Here is an 18,559-nt window from a genome sequence, read left to right on the forward strand (position 1 = left end):
ACTGTTGATATTATCCAACATTGATCATTCTAATAATAAATCCGCATATTAGAATGATTTCTGAAGGATCATGTGACACTTAAGACTTGAGTAACAGCTGATAAAAAAATCAGCTTTTCATCACAGGAATAAATTCTATTTTAAAGTATGTTAAAATAAAAAACATTATTTTATATTGTAAAAACATTTTGCAATATTACTGTTTTTTTTTTCTATATTTTTAATCAAATAAATGCAGCCTTGATGAGCATAAGAGACTTCTTTAAAGACTATTACAAGTCTTACTGACCCCAAACATATATATATATATATATATATATATATTTTTTTTTTTTATATATATATTTTTTTTTTTTTTTTTCTGGAATTAGTTTTTTTCCCCATTTTAATTTTTTTTGTTTCATTATATATTTTTTAATTAATTATACAGTATATTTATTATTTTACTAATCAAAAACCATGTCTAATTAATTCATGACATGAAATCATGACAAATGCAGAATTGAACAGCAATTTATTAAATGTTTAACAAAAATTACATTTCTAAGGCCCTATTTTTTTAAAAAATTTTTTACCTAGTTCTGTGATGTCCATTAGTTTTCAGGATTGCATTTTAATGGTTTCAGTACATTTTAATAATTGAAAACATCTCTAATTAATTAATAAAAAAAAAAAAAAAAAATCAAAAATACTGTTGTGTATTTAAATATAGTGTTATGTTAGTGTTAAATATACATTTTTCAGCTAAATAAATTTTGGTGATTTTTTTTTTTTTTTTCTCTCGTAAATATTTAAAAAAAAATAATGTTATTTTGACGAGTTGCTGTGAAGACCTGAGATTGAGACCTGAGATGACTCTCAGAGCAGTTCTAGAGATTGATTATGTACTCACATAATGAGGTGGCAGATGCTGAAAACGCCGCTTCAGTATGTGTGTAGTAAACGAAATTGCACGTCTGTCCTGCTCATTTATTCACACAGAGACACGCACAACATGCAGTTTTTGCAGCTTAAAATTACAGACACTAGTCTGTCCATTTTTATGACTGCATTCCATGGTTCTGTCCTCGTTTTCCGTATCGCGGAAATCATAGGGCCATCACAGGATCAAATCAAAGGATTTTATTCATTCAGCTCAACATGAAATGATCTTTGCAAGCCATTTTAGTTCCCTACTGTGGTGTATTTCTCACTGAAAAGTGATATTTGAGACTTAAATGTAGGAAGGGACTTAATTTCATCCATTGGCAGCTGATTAAATTGGGAAAAGTGGGTACCAGAATGGATCCAGTGATTAAAAGCTTAGTAAATCTGAAAGCTGTTAGCTGAAAAGGCTAAAAATATTACAGTAAAAGCTTGTACAGCAAATGAATTGTACACAGTAAGAGCAGGAATGTGTATTTAAGAAAGTAAATGGAGCGTATTAATAACAAGCTAAAATAAGAGATGTCTCTCAATTTTGGAAGAGACTCATGCTAGTTTCAAGGTAATTAGCTAATGAGCCACATTTTGCGAATTGTTTCAGAATGATTTCCTTCCTTGCTTTTTGTTTATCTTGAACTTCTTACATTACATCACCCTGTAAATGTTTACAGCAATACAATATAAATCTACAGTATAAAGAAACTTTTTTTTTATTCAGTACTGAAAAGTATCAGTAGTGCAATGCAAGTAAAACTGATTGTTTATTTTCTAAAGAAAAGTTTCATGCTTTACAGTTAGCTTATCATTAATCATTTGGTGAATTGTTTTATAATTATTTCCTTGGTTACCTAATGTTTGTATTTTTAACTTTTTACATAACCCCATTCTGTGGATGGTTACATCATATAAATGTTTTATACTTTTACCACTTGGGTCGGACTTTCTCAAGGTCGTTAAAGAAAAAAAAACGGATATAAAAAAATCTGAAATCCACTTTTTGTGACTCTTGATTGAATCTATCTCTCTGAAATCCTATTCCTTACCATACTAGGAGTTTTATATTGACTCTGTGCCTCTTCTTGCTCTAATATGACTTATAAGTACAAAAGCAGCATGTCCCTCATATCCTGTTTTTCTCGCTTGTTCCCTAGAACTTCCTTCGTTGTCAGAACAACAAAAACAACTACAACCTGGTGTGTGAGACACTGCAGTTTCTGGATTGTATATGTGGCAGCACTACAGGAGGTCTGGGGCTGCTGGGTCTCTACATTAATGAGAAGAACGTCGCTCTTATAAACCAGACGGTGGAGAGCCTGACGGAGTACTGCCAGGGGCCTTGCCATGAAAACCAGGTGGACTTGACACATCTACATACTCTTTCTATTCCATACTTTAAAGGAGAAGTCCACTTCCAAAACAAAGATTCACATATAATGTACTCACCCCATTGTCATCCAAGATGTTCATGTCTTTCTTTCTCCGGTCGTAAAGAAATTGTTTTTTGAGGAAAACATTTCAGCATTTTTCTTCATGTGATGGACTGATATGGTGCCTCGACTTTGAACTTCCAATATGCAGGTTGTAAATGATCCCAGCCGAGAAAGAAGGGTCTTATATAGCGAAACGATCGGTTATTTTCAAAAAAATAATACAATTTAATACTTTTTAATGTCAAACGCTCCTCTTGTCTTACTCTGCCTAAACTGTTTTTGTTCCAGGTCATGACAGTTAGGGTATGTTGAAAAACTCCAATCTCATGTTCTTCCTCAACTTCAAAATCGTCCTATGTTGCTGTTTTACCTTTTTTGTTAAGGGTGTTTGATCTTCTTTGCATGTTTATTTTGCAAAGACTGGGTCGGTACTTCTGCAGCGATGTAGAATTATACTGAAATGATCTTTGAAGTTGAGGGAGAAAATACGATTGGAGTTTTTTGACATACCCTAACTGTCTTGAGCCAGAATACACAGAGTTCAACGAGAGCAAGACAAGACGAGCGTTTGAGATTAAAAAGTATTTAAATTGTATATTTTTTTATGAAAATAACCGTTCGTTTCGCTAGATAAGACCCGTTTACAACCGCATTGGGATCGTTTGAAGCCGCATTTAAACTGCATTTTGGAAGTTCAAAATCGGGGCACCATATCAGTCCATTATATGGAGAAAAATGCTGAAATGTTTTCCTCAAAGAACATAATTTCTTTACGACTGAAAAAAGAAAGACATGAACATCTTGGATGACAGTGGGGTGAGTACATTATATGTGAAACTTTGTTTCGAAAGTGTACTTCTCCTTTAAGGAAATAGTTCACCCAAAAATTACAATTCTGTCATTACTCGCCCTCATGTCATTCCAAACCTGTTAGACCTGCATTCATTATCAGAACACAAATTAAGATATATTTGATGAAATCTGCAAAGCAGGAGTCAGATTTAATCAAAAATATCTTAATTTGTGTTCTGAAGATGAACGAAGGTCTAACAGGTTTGGAACGACATTAGGGTGAGTAATTAATGACAATGTTCATTTGTGGGTGAACTATCCCTTTAAGATGATGCCGCCTTAGACGCACATACACTATATACCCACTATTGTCTAATCAAAATGATGGCAAATTCTTTCTTTGTGTTTCGGGCTAGGCATTATGCAACTTTTTTTCTTTTTTTGACTTTGTAGGACATTCATTCATAATGGAGCTGATTATCATCATTGTCCTACTTTTCTATGAGGAAATGTAGTCGCTTGTATGACGACAATGTGCTATTGTCCTGTAATGATTAGATGATTAGTCTCTCACTAAAGCAATCTGTTCCAGGGCCATAATTGCATAATTGCAGGTTGGCTTTCATGTTAAACGTTTAGGAATGTGTGTGCGTTTTTATTATTATTATTTTTTTCTGTAATTCTCAATTCTGTAATTCTGTTTTATTTATTTATTTTTTAATTAATATTTAAATATGCATTAAATAGAGCAAAAGTGACAGAAAAAACCTTGTACATTTGTTTAAAATAAATAAAAATCTGTAATTTTTAAAAAAAAAAATCAGCTTTGCATTACAGGAATAAATTGCATTTAAAAAAAAAAAATATATATATATATACAGTTTTAATGCTATAATGTGTATATTTTATTTTATCTCTCTTGTTCAGAATTGTATTGCCACACATGAATGTAATGGCATTGACATAATCATCGCTCTCATCCTCAACGACATCAACCCTCTCGGAAAAAAAGAGGATGGACTTGGTCCTGGAGCTCAAGGTGTGAAAACTCTTCCACAGCATTATGGGACTTGTAGTTTTCACTTTACTCCAAAATAAGTGACATAAACATCTTTTTGTTACAGAATAACGCCTCAAAGCTTCTGCTCGCCATCATGGAAAGCCGGCACGACAGTGAGAATGCAGAGAGGATCTTGTATAACATGAGGCCTAAAGAACTGGTGAATAGCACTTTGCGTCTTTCTCCTGTTCCTGTGGGCAGATCTTCTGTTTTGCATATGGTGGCAAACCATCTACTGTCAATATTTAAATGTTTGGTTGGTGCACAGGTGGAGGTGATCAAAAAGGCCTACATGCAGGGAGAAATTGAGGTAGAGCACACAGACGATGATGAGAATGGTGAGGAAGAACACGCCGCTTCTCCGCGAAATGTGGGTCACAACATCTACATCCTGGCTCATCAGGTGACGCACGCAAATATGCACTTACACACACTTTCACTGCGCTCACTGTGCCAGATGTCTGGATTATATCACCGCCTAACCTTCTCCACCCCGTGTGCTTCAGTATAGATTTTCTGCCTATTCACGTAATTATCTGGGTCATTGTCGGAGGATCAGTTATGTAACCGTGTTAGGAGCGGTACAGCTTTTCCAGCGGCCCTCCAAATGACACTGCTTGGCATCAGGAGTTGGTGAATGAAAAGACCAGAGAACAAAACCTACATTAAACAGGGCGCTTTGATTCAGTTTTACCCAGATAATAGAGAATATGCTTTTGCAGGTTGAGGCTTAAAAGGTCAGTCCATAATTGCAGGAACATTTAATCCATTTCTGTGGTGGCTACGCTGGCCGTGTTTTTTAAACAGAGTTTATTTGTTCAATGCTGGGCTTTGACCCTCAGTTGTTGTCGTAATTGGGCCATTGTGAGGATTTTGAATGCGGCTATTTCATGGCCATTTAGCTGTTGGAGAAGCAGATCAAATTTAGATGCATAATAAAAAGGAGAAAACATACATTCACAAATATATGAAAAATAACATAATTAAATTAGTGATTAATTGTGACAGTGTTATTTATCATCGTCTAAAGGTTTTAGACTGGTAAAATGTTTCATGATATTTGCCCGAGGTATGGGTGACATGACTGCCTTGGTGTATTATAGGATTAGGGATGAAACTTTTTATGTGAACAATACAGCACAGTTGACATCACTTTTGACGACATATTCTGAAACATTCATACATTAGGTATGTCATTAATTTAATGCAACCTACGCATTGGACAGTTAGGAGTTAACGTTTGTGCTCTTCATTTCAAACAAGCATTTCTCAGACAGGTGTTGACTGACAGTAAAGTGTGTTATGAGCAAAACAACAAGGCCAGATGGGTCATCATTGCAACATATATACAATGTCTCAATGAAAACAAGCAAAGACTCATCCCTTTTTCCACATACACCCACAGCTAGCCAGACACAACAAGGAACTCCAGGCCATGCTGAAGCCAGGAGGGACTTATGGGGAGGGAGATGAAGCTTTGGAGTTCTACGCCAAACACACAGCACAAATCGAGGTCAGTGTTGCCCATCAATGGTGACCGGCATCCATAGGTTCTCATACTTGAGTACACAAGCATCACTGTTGTTCGGACATGATTCATGGTTTTCACCTGGCGAATTGTACAAAAAATGTACAAAAAATCCTATACACTTGCACTGTAGCGATTAGAATATCATAGAGACTACGGCTGGACAATATGACCACCTATAAAATTTCAACGAAGTGCCCATCAAGCTGTGTTTCACATACATGTATGAAATTTGGTAGACACACGTAACACACCAACACCTACAAAAAAGTCCCTCTGTACGAAGTCCGAAACCCAACAGGAAGTCTGTTATTTAAAATTTTTTCGGCAAGTTTTATGCCGTTTTTGCCATTTTCGGGCGTTTTTATTTTAAACAGATCATCACCAAGTTTGGTCAGTGTAGTCTAAAGGCCTTTGTGACGTTAAATTGCGAAGATCTTGAGTTTTCGTTAAAGGGCGTGTCCGTGGTGGCCTGACAAACTTCGTTTTATGTTTTTCTGTGAAAAGGGAAGTTGTTATAACTCAGGCATACAATGTCCGATCTGCACCAAAATTCACGTTTGATAAGAGTCCTGTCCTGAACACATGCCCATGCCCATATTCAGTAATAGCCATAGTGCCACCTGCTGACAACAGGACGTGTCATGTTTTACACTCTAATGAACTCTCATAGAGATTTAATGACATCAACATTATATTTGGTCAGTCTAATCTAAAGGCCTTCGCGTTGTTAAATTGCAAAGATCTTGAGTTTTCGTTAAAGGGTGTTTCATCATGTCAAAGGAAACTGTTATAACTTTACACGTTTGATGAGAGTCCTGGACTGAATGCATCTAAAGGCCATTATTTTGTTATAATCATAGCGCCACCTGCTGGCAGCAGGAAATGACTTTCACAATGGTTTTACACGAGCGCAACGGTTATACATCTCTGTATAGGGCTGACTACAAACGCGGTAGTATGTTTTTAATGGCAATTAACAGGAATTAAAAAAAACAACATAATTGACATGGGAAAATTACATCGATTAATAGTTCTGAATTTCAATTTTGATTACTTTTCAATTAATCGTCCAGCCCTTATAGAGACTTTATTTTTAACCCAGAGCGCCCTAGTAACCATGTAGCATCACTAGAAAATCTTAGCAATTGCATAGCATAGCAACTAAAATTATAGCAAATAAAAAGTATGACCAAGTTCGTTCATATGCAAATTTAATCGCTAAATGTTGTGTTTATCTCAAATAAATAGCTTTGTCCCCTAAGGTATGGTTACATTTACCATTGATTTGCAAAATGTTGCAGGCAAAATCCCATTTTAAAGTATCTACGCAATCGTGAGTTTCACTTAAAGGCGAAAAAATGTTCCTACGAATTTCGCTCCAGTGTAATTTTGCTACATATGTTCACCGCGTTGCCCAGCAATGCTATCGCTATTGACATTGGACAGTCGACTTTACCTTCGAAAATTCACTGAATTATCGCTAATGTGATTGCACCTTTAGAGGCGACAAGTAAAAGCCAAAACAGCAACTGTGTTTGCAAATCTTCACAAATGTAACCCCCATAGCCAATCCAGACAGCTTGCAACATCTGTTTTTCCCCAGATCGTCCGCCTGGATCGCACAATGGAGCAGATTGTTTTTCCCGTCCCCAACATTTGCGAATTCCTAACCCAGGAGTCCAAACTCCGCGTGTATTACACCACGGAGCGTGACGAGCAGGGCAGCAAGATCAACGACTTCTTCTTACGCTCCGAAGACCTCTTCAACGAGATGAACTGGCAGAAGAAGCTGCGAGGTACTCAAGAGGCCACTGGTAACGCAAACTCCGTGCCTTGTGCGTGCGCACTCCCTTCCTCTATAACCTAGTAAGCCGTTTTACACGCCCTCTCCACTCCCTCAGCCTCCAGGGATCCATCAGGGCTCTATTCATGCAGGGCACCCCGCTTTTTGTGCGTCCGTGCCGAGATGCATGCCTCACCCTGACCCCTCAAGCCAGGGCACTGGGGAGGGGGTGTAAACGTTAACTTATGTAAGATAGACAAGATAAAACCTGTAACTACAAATGATGTTAGGCTTGCTTAAGATTTTAGTTGTATGTGTGCTGTATGTGTGGGAGAAGTATGAATGAATCCCAAACAAACAGCTTACTTTACAAAAGCTGATTATGAAATAAGCTGAGCTAGGGATCAAATAAACAGATGATGGGAACCTAGACACTCTAAAACCCATTTTCCACCAACCGGGTGCTGGTGACCAATCTGGAACCATTTCCAACTGGCTCTGCACCAGCACTTGCTGGTTTTAAATCCCAGACCATAACCAGAAACCAATCAGAGGTCGAGGCTGGCGTAGTGCAAACACTGAGAATTGGGATGTGAAAGATATCAAAGGTAAAAACTGATTCAGTTACCCAGTACCCATGCATTTTTGACTGTTGCATTAAACGAAATCCAGCTTCTATGGAAAAGGCTTTAGAAAGGTGAGGCAAGGATGGTAGAAAATGGGTTATTTGGAAAAGGATAAGAGTTCTCAGACAAGAAGAGCATGAGGTGAACCGCAATAACAAGATAAAACCTGCAAGATAGAGATCTGAACCGTGTCAAAAAGCAGACAGATAGACGAGGGGGTTTGTGACAGCTATTTTCTTGCATGGAACATTTGGCCGCACTTCTAGTTTGTATCTTTGTGCCTTTTGGTCATGAGTTGCTAATAAAAAGGAGGGTGTCAATTCCGTGTTAGTTAGTAATGCACCTCTACGACTGACATGTGAAGTTTATCAGTTTGAATCAAAGTAAAAGCAACGTTCCGTTGCCGCAACCCGAAGTCATGAGTGTGGCGGCCTGTGTGTGAAAGTCCCCTCCTCCAGTTCCTCTTTTCAGACAAAAACCCCCTGTCAAAATAGCCATTGCTTAGAAACTAAATCCTCCAGCTAGACTCCTCAGAGAGTCATGGGTCAAAACAAAGGTGGCGGTTGAGGTCAGCAAGCTCTCCTATATGGTTTGGCCACACTAAGAAACCTTTCGAACTCATTGGTCTTATTTCTACAGTTGTTGACTTCAATTTTAGGTGCGGGTGGTGAAATTGCATGCCTGGAAAACTGCACAACTGACCAGACGGTGTCTATCTTCATTCAATATGTGGAATCACATTGTTTAACTAAAGAAAAGGCTATATTTTGTAAGCGATACTAGATGTAACAAAGTTAGTGCGTTGGATGTTGTCCTGATTTGATGTAATTGGAAATGCGCATTGTCAGCTGGATCGCATTTGACTTTGAGATTATTTAGAATTGGTCCTTGAGATCGCCATGGAAACTAACGCACAACTGTCCTCGAGTTGTTTAGTCGAAGGCAGTAGAATGACATAATGCCATCAATCACAATAAAAAAAACAATTCAGCTTGGAAGAAGTAAGAGATGACCAGTGCTGCTTGGAACTTGTTTGTGACATCATCCGTTATTTCATCCCATCAGGCCTTTTTTCGTATTACGTGAGATTATTTTCTTTTTTAAAACCACAGTGCAGGCAGTTTCAAAGGGGTGATGTGTAATTTCTGACCTAGTGCCGAAACCAAACACGGTTGCAAAAATAATGACTTCCAAAATCAGCTTCAAACACAGCCATCTTCCATTCTCCAGGCAACCAGGTGATCCTGTTCTAAATTTACGCAATTGGTTTGAACCAATGTTGTTGTGTGAGTGCTTAAATAAATGTATACACTTCTCCAAAGGCTTTGTATATCAACAAATGGTTCTGAATGAAATTTGTCCGTTTGTGTCAGAACCATGTACAGGGAGCTCTGATGTGGTGTGCATCAGGGGTCTAGTATTGGACCCTTTTAGTTTTGTTATGGCATTTAAATGAACACTCTGGAAAGGTGCAAATTGTGCTGTGTTGGTGTACATGTTCTCTCAACGTTTGGGATTGAATCTTTTTTGACTTGCTGCCTCCTCCAGCTCAGCCCATCCTGTACTGGTGTTCCCGTAACATGTCCTTTTGGAGCAGCATCTCCTTTAATCTCGCCGTCCTCATGAACCTGTTGGTAGCATTCTTCTATCCACTAGAAGGAGTGCGTGGAGGTAAGACACAAGTATTTTTACTGTTTGCCTGTTTACTGTTTTTATGTGTAAATATAGTTTTTGTTTTATCCTATAATAAATTTATGTGTGACCCTGGACCACAAAACTAGTCATAAGGGTACATTTTTTGAAATTGACGTGTATACATCACCTAAAAGCTGAATAAATATGCTTTCTATTGATGCTATGGTTGGTTAGAATAGGACAATATTTGGTTGAGATACAACTGTTTGAAAGTCTGAAATCTGAGGGTGCAAAAAAATAAAAATATTGAGAAAATCGCCTTTTAAGTTGTCCAAATAAAGTTCTTAGCAATGCATATTACTAATCAAAAATTAAGTTTTGAAATATTTATGGTAGGAAATTTACAAAATATCTTTACTTAATATCCTAATGATTTTTGGCATAAAAGAAAAATTGATAATTTAATAACCCATACAATGTATTTTTGGCTTTTGCTACAAATATAGCAATGCTACTTACTACACTACTGGTTTTGTGGTCTAGGATCGCATATGTCAGTCAAAACAACTTTACCTGTTCTACAGTGCTGCTAAGTCTGTGGGTTTTTGTAGCACAGTCTTTAACACTGTTGCCGTGGGTTGTTTTTCATGTCCACAAGTTGAAGTGACCCCAATAACGTGATATTTAACCGCTGGAATGCTAAATTTACCAGGGGAACCCTGCCAGAAAAGTTTATTTTTCCCTTAGGAATGCAATTTTTACCAGGGAACCCCCTTGAAAAGCAAACAGGCTAGTTTTAGGCTAGTTTTGAGTAGGAATTGTGTGGTTATTGTTGTAAAAACCTAGCAGCCCTGCTGTCCTATCAGCTGTAAATGGCCACTTCAATTGCATGCATAAATGCACCGATGATTATACTGTAATGCTGAATTGCTGTAGTCAATGGTTAAATATTAGGGGAAAAAAGAGCAGTTTCCTGGAGACATCAGCGATAATTATCTTCAGTTATAAAAAAAAATAACAAATGTGACCCTGGACCACAAAACCAATCTTATGTTGCACGAGTATATTCGTAGCAATAGCCAAAAATACATTGGATGGGTCATATTTATAAATGTTTCTTTTATGCCAAAAATCATTAGGATATTAAGTAAAGATCATGTTCCATGAATATATTTTGTAAATTTCCAACTGTAAATATATCAAAACTTAATTTTTGATTAGTAATATGCATTGCCAAGAACTTCATTTGGACAACTTTAAAGGTGATTTTCTCAATATTTACATTTTTTTGCACCCTCAGATTCCAGATTTTCAAATAGTAGTATCTCAACCAAATATTGTCCTAACAAACCATACACCAACGGAAAGCTTATTTATTCAGCTTTCAGATGATTTATAAATCTCAATTTCGAGAAATTTACATTTATGACTGGTTTTATGATCTGGGGTCACATATATTAAAAATATACTGTCTTTATGTTGTTTTTACATTAATTTAAAGATTGAATGTGAAATACTTACAATATACAAGTATATTTAAAAATTTCAATTAATGGTGATTAATTGATTAATTGTGATTAATTTTAGAAACAATTTGCAATTAATAGGTGTTTTTTTTTTAACGATTGACAGCAGTGTTAAGATCCAAACAAGCTGGATACTAGTGATCTATAGACATCAAATACCAGGTATTCGTGATAGCGAAGGAGCTTGCTCCGTAATTGTTAGAATACCAACCACAACTTTGATCATACATATATACACATTGCTAGAGTACAGATTGCTGTTTTCATGGAGGTAATTGAGTGCAGTCAGTAACAGATGCTGGAACTTGACACTTCAATGACCTACTTTCAACACACACAGCCCCTGAAAGACATAATTTGGCCTACATAACAGAGCTCCAACAAAAACGCTCCCGGCCTCGCTTCCGTCATAACACATCTTATATAATTCATTCATTCTGAGTGATATGATCTCCTCCACTCACCTAGTGCACGGTTCTCTTATATACCCGTTTATTCCATTTCATATAATTCATGAAAAAATATAGATTTGGATCAATTAAATGTTAACGTGATTATATAGGTAACTTTAACAGCATTTCAGATCCAAAGGTATGTGTGTGTGTTGTTTATGAGGTGTCATAATGATCGACATAACTTTTCTGCATAACCTGGTCATTGATCTCGCCCTCTTATCCAAGATCACTCGCGTAACATGTCACCTGACTCCAGCGCTCACACGCACACTTATTTCCCTAATCTCATAAGCTGTTAAGGCTGTGCATTTATCTCCTCCCTGCTCTTCTGATCAGAAGTGTGTTTGTATACATGTCGAAGGGATATGACACCCTGTTTATGTCAGAGCTGAGATTTGACCCTGAAAACAGAGACCTAGATAAAGACCAGCAGATACTTCATTCTTACATCACAGCTGCTTGTGTTAAAGTTTGCGATCGATATTCAAATGGAGCTGTTGAGATAACTAGGTATAAGTAATGTTTCTTAGGGCTTTTTGTGTTTCTTTCGCTCTTTCTTGTGATTGTCCAGTCATTGTGACTGGCGTAAGTGCCACATTGTGACTGGCATAAACTCTGCATTGTTCAGGCTGGGGTCAGGCTCCGAGGGGTCTTTTGTTTTGGGACTTTCCCTTTCGCAAAGCGCACATGAGCGTTCAGGCTTTTAATTGAAATCTCTTTTAGTCTCTAAAACAAAAGGCTCCACACTGAACTAAAGATTCAATATAGGTCATGATTCGAAACGCAAACCAATAAAAGTTGAAGAAGGACATGTTAAAGGTGAATTTGAAATATTGTCGGTGCAATAAACATGATTGTAAAACAATCAGCAAACTGGCCATATGTTTATAATATGCTGTTTGATATTTAACGAGGAATTATAGAAGTAGTTCAGTAGTTCATTTTTTTTTTTTTTATGTACTGCGCATTCTTTTTGACTGTCTGTTGTTTTCCGAAGATTTTACTGTTGAATGTCCCACTGGCATGGATAACTGTATTTAAGTCAAGGCCATAAGGATATAAAAAGAGAAATATTTTTTCTCTCCTTATTAATGCACTGTACAAGGTTTTCGCCAGTTTCAGTCTCAAGTTTTTAAGTTAATTATTTGTAGTTTTTATTTATATTTATTTATTCATTATGAATTCATTGTTTTGTAAAGTTTTATTTAATTTTATTATTAGTAGATATATGGATTAATAGATATTGTTATAATTAATAAATATATTTATTATAATATAAACAATAAATATATCTGGTTATTGAATCAAATTTAATGATATCAGCGATTAATAGAAATATTTTATTATTATTATTATTATTATTATTATTATAATTTTTATTTAATCTACAGTATACTTATATATGTGATATACATTTTAATGTTATTTAATACAGTATTTTCCATTTCAGTTGTACTTTTTATTTCTGTATTTATTCATTATATTTTTTTTTGTTTTGTAAAATATAATTTATTTTTATTATTAATAAAGTTTAATAAAGTTTTTAAGTTAATTATTTATAGTTTTCATTTATGTTTATTTATTCATTATGAACTCATTGTTTTGTAAGTTTTATTTATTTTTATTATTAGTAGATATATGGATTGATAATTCATTGTTATAATTAATAAATATATTTATTATAATATAAACAATAAATATATCTGTTTATTGAATCAAATTTAATGATATCAGTGATTAATAGAAATATTTATTATTATTATTATTATTATTATTATGTAATTTTTATTTAATCTACAGTATACTTATGTAATATTTAACATCAGTGATATAGTGATATTTTTGTAAAATATAATTTATTTTTATTATTAATAGATAGCCATCTCACTTTTTCTTATCCAGCCTGATTAGTTTTTTTGTTTTATAGAATTCATATTTATTTATATTATTATTTTGAATTGTTGTTATTATTATTATTACAACTTACAATACACTGTAAAAAAAACTTTAAAAAAAAGTTGTTTGAACTTAGTGCTCGTGCTGCCTTAAAATTTTAAGTTTACTCAACTCAAATGTCCACGTTTTCATGTAGTACAACTTAACATTTCATGTTGACTAAACTTAAAATTTTAAGGCAGCACAAACACTTACTTTTTTAAGTTGAAACTACTTTTTTAAGTTGTTTTTTTACAGTGTAGTTAAGCACAAAAAGCAACTATTACGTCGTTTAGAATAGAATTTCAAATGTCAAAAATCACAATTTTTACATTTTCGAATTTACAGTAAATACAGTGAATTCTTAAACAGCCATAATCCTGCTTCTTTGTATGTGAAGTTGTGTACATTCTTATGTTGTCACACCTTATTTTCACTTCAATTGTGGGCGCTTCAAAATCAATTGTCTTCCGACACGTTTAAGAACAGTCAGCAACTCTAAAGCCGATTATAAAAGAGTTCAGTAGGTCCCTGTACAGTATTTGTTGAGGTCAAGCGAGAGGCCCTACAGAATTCCAGAATGTGTGTAAGAGCAGCGGAGAGGCGTGTTTCTTCCCCTCCCGCCCCGTCTGGCAGAATGTAGACATTCAAACACGACGAGGGCTGGAGAAGTAGGTCAGTGTGTAACCTCAATGCACAGGAACGCATAGCATAACTGGTACAGCTGTGGGGAGATCTAGGGCTTTAGAGTGAAAGGGCTGGATATAGCCACTTCCTTGTCAAGTATATGGATAGGACACATGCACATTACAAATCTATTTCTGTCTTCTATTTCTACTAGTCAGTGGATATTATGGTCTTTCATGCATAGCTTCAGTCTCTCCTGACCTCATTTTCAGTTGAAATTGGGGCAAAAAGTTTGAGACCTCTGACTATTTTGTTTATTTGTGATATCAGTGACTTTTATGATATGTAATGCAGTATTTTCCTTTAAAGCTGTTTCTTGACTAGATAAATTACTTATTTACTTACTTTTAGTTTTTATGTATATTTATTTATTTATTATTAATTTATTGTTTTGTAAAATTGTATTTATTATTATTTATAGATATATGGATTAATAGATATTGTTATAATTACTTAACATATTTATTATAATATAAGTATAATAAATATCTAATTAATCATATTTAATTATATTTGATTAAATTATTTAATTATTATTTATTTTTTATTTAATCTACAGTATACTTTAATAATATTTATTAAATAAATATTAAACAAATATAAATATTTTTGTTATTTAATACAGCATTTTCTTTTACAGCTGTTTCTTGACAAAATAAATTACTTATTTATTGTTACTTTTTATTTGTATTTATTTATTCATTTTTTAATATATTTTCATTTGTAAAATTGTATTTATTTTATTATTAATTGATATATTCTGCAGTATCTGCAGTATACTTTAATATTTGTTAATATCAGTATCTGCAGTATACTTTAATATTTAATATCAGTGATATGCATTTTTATATATTTGTTATTTAATATAGTATTTTCTTTGAACTTGACAAAATAAATTATTGTTAGTTTTTATTAATATTTATTTATTCATTATTAATTTATTGTTTTGTAAAATTGTTTTAATTAATAAATATATTTATTATAATGTAAATATAATAAATATATCTGTTTATTTAATCAAATTTAATGATGTCTGTGACTTACAAAAATATTTTATTATTAGTATCAGTATTATTATTATTATTATTATTATTAATTTTTATTTAATATACAGTATATTTATATAACAATATTTTATATCACTTTTATATATTTTCATATTAGTTAGTTAGTTTTTATATATTCAATCATGACTAATTTATTATTTTGTAAAATGATTTATTTTTAGTCATAATAGATATATAGATTAATAAATATAATTAATAAGTATAAATATAATAAATATATTTATGTGATCATATTTAACAAAAATAATTAGTTTAAATAATTATTATCATTTTTATTTAATCTACAGTATATTTTATTAATATTTAATATCAGTGATACACATTTTCATGTTATTTAATACAGTATTATCCTTTACAGTTGTTTCTTGACAAAATAAATTAGTTATTTTTTCATTTATATTTATTTATTCATTATTAAAATGTGTGTTTTGTAAAATCGTATTTATTTATTTATTATTAATAGATTTATGGATTAATAGATATTATTATAATAAAAAAATGTATATTTATTTAATCGTATTTAATGATATCAGATTTACAAAAATAATTAATTGATTATTATTATTTTATGTAATCTATAGTATACTTTTATAATATTTAATATCAGTGATATACATTTTCATATATGCTATTTAATGCAGTATTTTTCTTTACTACCATTTCTGTACAAACATATTTTCAGTGTACCAAATTTGTAAATGTCCCAGTTTTGCTGTACAGACAGTGGCATTCAAGCTGACATAATCAAAGCCTGATGATCGAGTTCTCCAACATATATTGATTAAAGATCTTAAGATTATCTTGTGTTTCGCTAAGAAAATCTGAGTTGCATAATCAGTGTACAAATGTACTTGATTAGTGACCTAGAAATGCAAAATCTGAGATATTTCTTCTACATTTGAACTTGTTTCTTTGTTTTACATAACATCCTTAAACTTTATTTCCAGGTTAAAATTAGATTTCGAGTCTTAGATTTTCAGTGTCGTCTGTCTGTGTGTGTGTAAGTTTATGAAAATGAATGGAACAGAGCCTTTGACGTCCTCGATTCGGAATATTTCCTGGCCGCCCACCAGCCCTGTTGGTCCAAACCCCAGCTCGGCTCGGCCGTGAGTCCGTCCTTGCTCGGTACCCGACGCTCATGCATCTTTCAGCCGTGATATTTTTAGCACGCCGTGTTATGTAACAAGCACCTGTCATGTGGTCTACTCGCAGGCGGGAGAGCGAGTGAGCGAGCTGGAACCATTGCCTCTGTGAAGATCCTGCAAATCCGACTGACCTCATTTTTCTTCCCTGCATACACTCACGCTTAGCAATCCCACTAATATATTCCCACATAAAACCTTGCCGTACTGTACGTTTCATTGCCGTTCGCTTGGACTTAAACAAGGATTAAAAACGATGCCAGAGCGGCTGATGACAAAGCTGCATCGAACCTTAACATATTCAAATGTGTCAGTCTTTCAGGGTTATGTAACTTTTTTCAGTTTTTTTTTCAAAGCATCGTTCCCTTGAGGGCTAGAATGTGCCCGAACATGTTCAACAGGTGAAACTGCAAGTACTTTAGGGAATCCCATTTCAATGTGCTGTACAGAACCGCAGTTTCAGATATGCAGTGCAGTCATGGGTAATGACAACGAATACAATCTTAGCTTATCATCTGCACTTCGGTTATTTCTCAAAAATAAGCTGTTTATTTATAATAAGCGAGTTAGTTCAACGAATAACCTACTTTGTTCTGTGGAGCACAAAAAGAGAAGTTTAGATAAATGTCTTGAATTCAGTCCCATTTTCCATATGCAGTGACAGTGAACAAGCTGCAAAAAAGCACTAGAATATTCCATATGATTTCATATTATAAGTCTTCCGAAGCCCTATCCTAGCTTTATCTGAGAAACAGACCAAAATTGTATACAATCTTAAATTATAGGGCGTTTCTTTCATCGCAAGTCCTCATTCGCTTCTTCTTTTGTATTCCACGGAAGAAAGAAATCATAAGAGCAAGTAAGTGATGACAGAAATCTCATTTTCATGTTTCAATAATCAGATCAAGACAGATTGCACATGTTCAAACAACCTAAAAATTACACATTTCCCAGAAACACATTGTCGATCGCTGATCAGAATCTCAGTCGGATCCCTGAGATAGTTGAACACAAGGCCTGGAGCGTCGGTGACGCTTTAACCGTGACAGATGGCATGATAACTTGTCACTTCTGTGGTATTTTTATCCTAGAACATGATTGATGGCACTAAAACGTGTTTACCTCTTTTTTCCTCAGGCACCCTGGAGCCACACCTCTCTGCACTGCTTTGGGCGGCAATGTTGGTGTCGTTGGCCATAGTTATAGTACTACCCCAACCTCACGGGATTCGGGCGCTTATCGCTTCCACCATATTACGCCTCATATTTTCGGTCGGCCTGGAGCCCACACTGTTTCTCCTCGGGGCCTTCAATGTGAGTGAACGACAGTCTTGTGCCAAAACTCGTCAGGATGGCGGTATTTGTTAGACGGCAACTCTGTGTGTTTTGCACCGAGGTGTGTCGTGCGTCACTGGGGGATTCCACACGGCTTTCACAGTCCAGTGTTAAAATTACTCTACCTCCCCCAAGTAGTGTGCACACTTAGTATGCATCCAAACCATCTTAAACTTCTGAAAGAAGTTCACTTTCAGAATTAAAATTTCCTGATAATCATCCAAGATGTTCATGGCTTTCTTTCTCCAGCTGCAAAGAAATTAAGGTTTTTGAAGACGTTCCAGGTTTTTTCTTTATATAGTGGACTTCAATGGGAGCCAGTGTTTTAAAGGTCCAAATTTCAGTTTCAGTGAAGCTTCAAGGAGCTCTACACGAGGAATAAGGGTTGTATCTAGCAATGCGTGTCTTCATGCATTACATAATCACATTGGAAAAGTCACACAAGGTTAGTTCTTCGTCTGTGTACTTTGGTTCAGAAAGGTAGGGTAGGGTGAAAAACTCCGTCTCATGTTCTCCTCCAACTTCAACATTGTCTGACGTTGTTTTACCTTTTTTTAAATTTCTGCTTTGTAAACATTGGGTTGGTACTTCCGCCTACGTCACGCGTGACCTTTCCAACATCATTACATAAT

At 34.6% G+C, this 18,559-nt stretch overlaps 1 protein-coding gene across 1 annotated transcript in view; it reads left to right on the forward strand.

The window, feature by feature from the left end:
* Nucleotides 1-18,559, forward strand: part of itpr1b (inositol 1,4,5-trisphosphate receptor, type 1b) — a 160,630-nt gene that overhangs the window by 117,628 nt on the left and 24,443 nt on the right. The window contains 9 exon segments of the mRNA XM_051122130.1: nucleotides 2,076-2,276; nucleotides 4,074-4,151; nucleotides 4,153-4,185; nucleotides 4,271-4,366; nucleotides 4,475-4,609; nucleotides 5,612-5,719; nucleotides 7,341-7,533; nucleotides 9,695-9,817; nucleotides 17,731-17,906. Coding sequence (XP_050978087.1) covers nucleotides 2,076-2,276; nucleotides 4,074-4,151; nucleotides 4,153-4,185; nucleotides 4,271-4,366; nucleotides 4,475-4,609; nucleotides 5,612-5,719; nucleotides 7,341-7,533; nucleotides 9,695-9,817; nucleotides 17,731-17,906 — 1,143 coding nt within the window.

This window comes from Labeo rohita, chromosome 11 (genome assembly GCF_022985175.1).
Source record: "Labeo rohita strain BAU-BD-2019 chromosome 11, IGBB_LRoh.1.0, whole genome shotgun sequence".
NCBI lineage: Eukaryota > Metazoa > Chordata > Actinopteri > Cypriniformes > Cyprinidae > Labeo > Labeo rohita.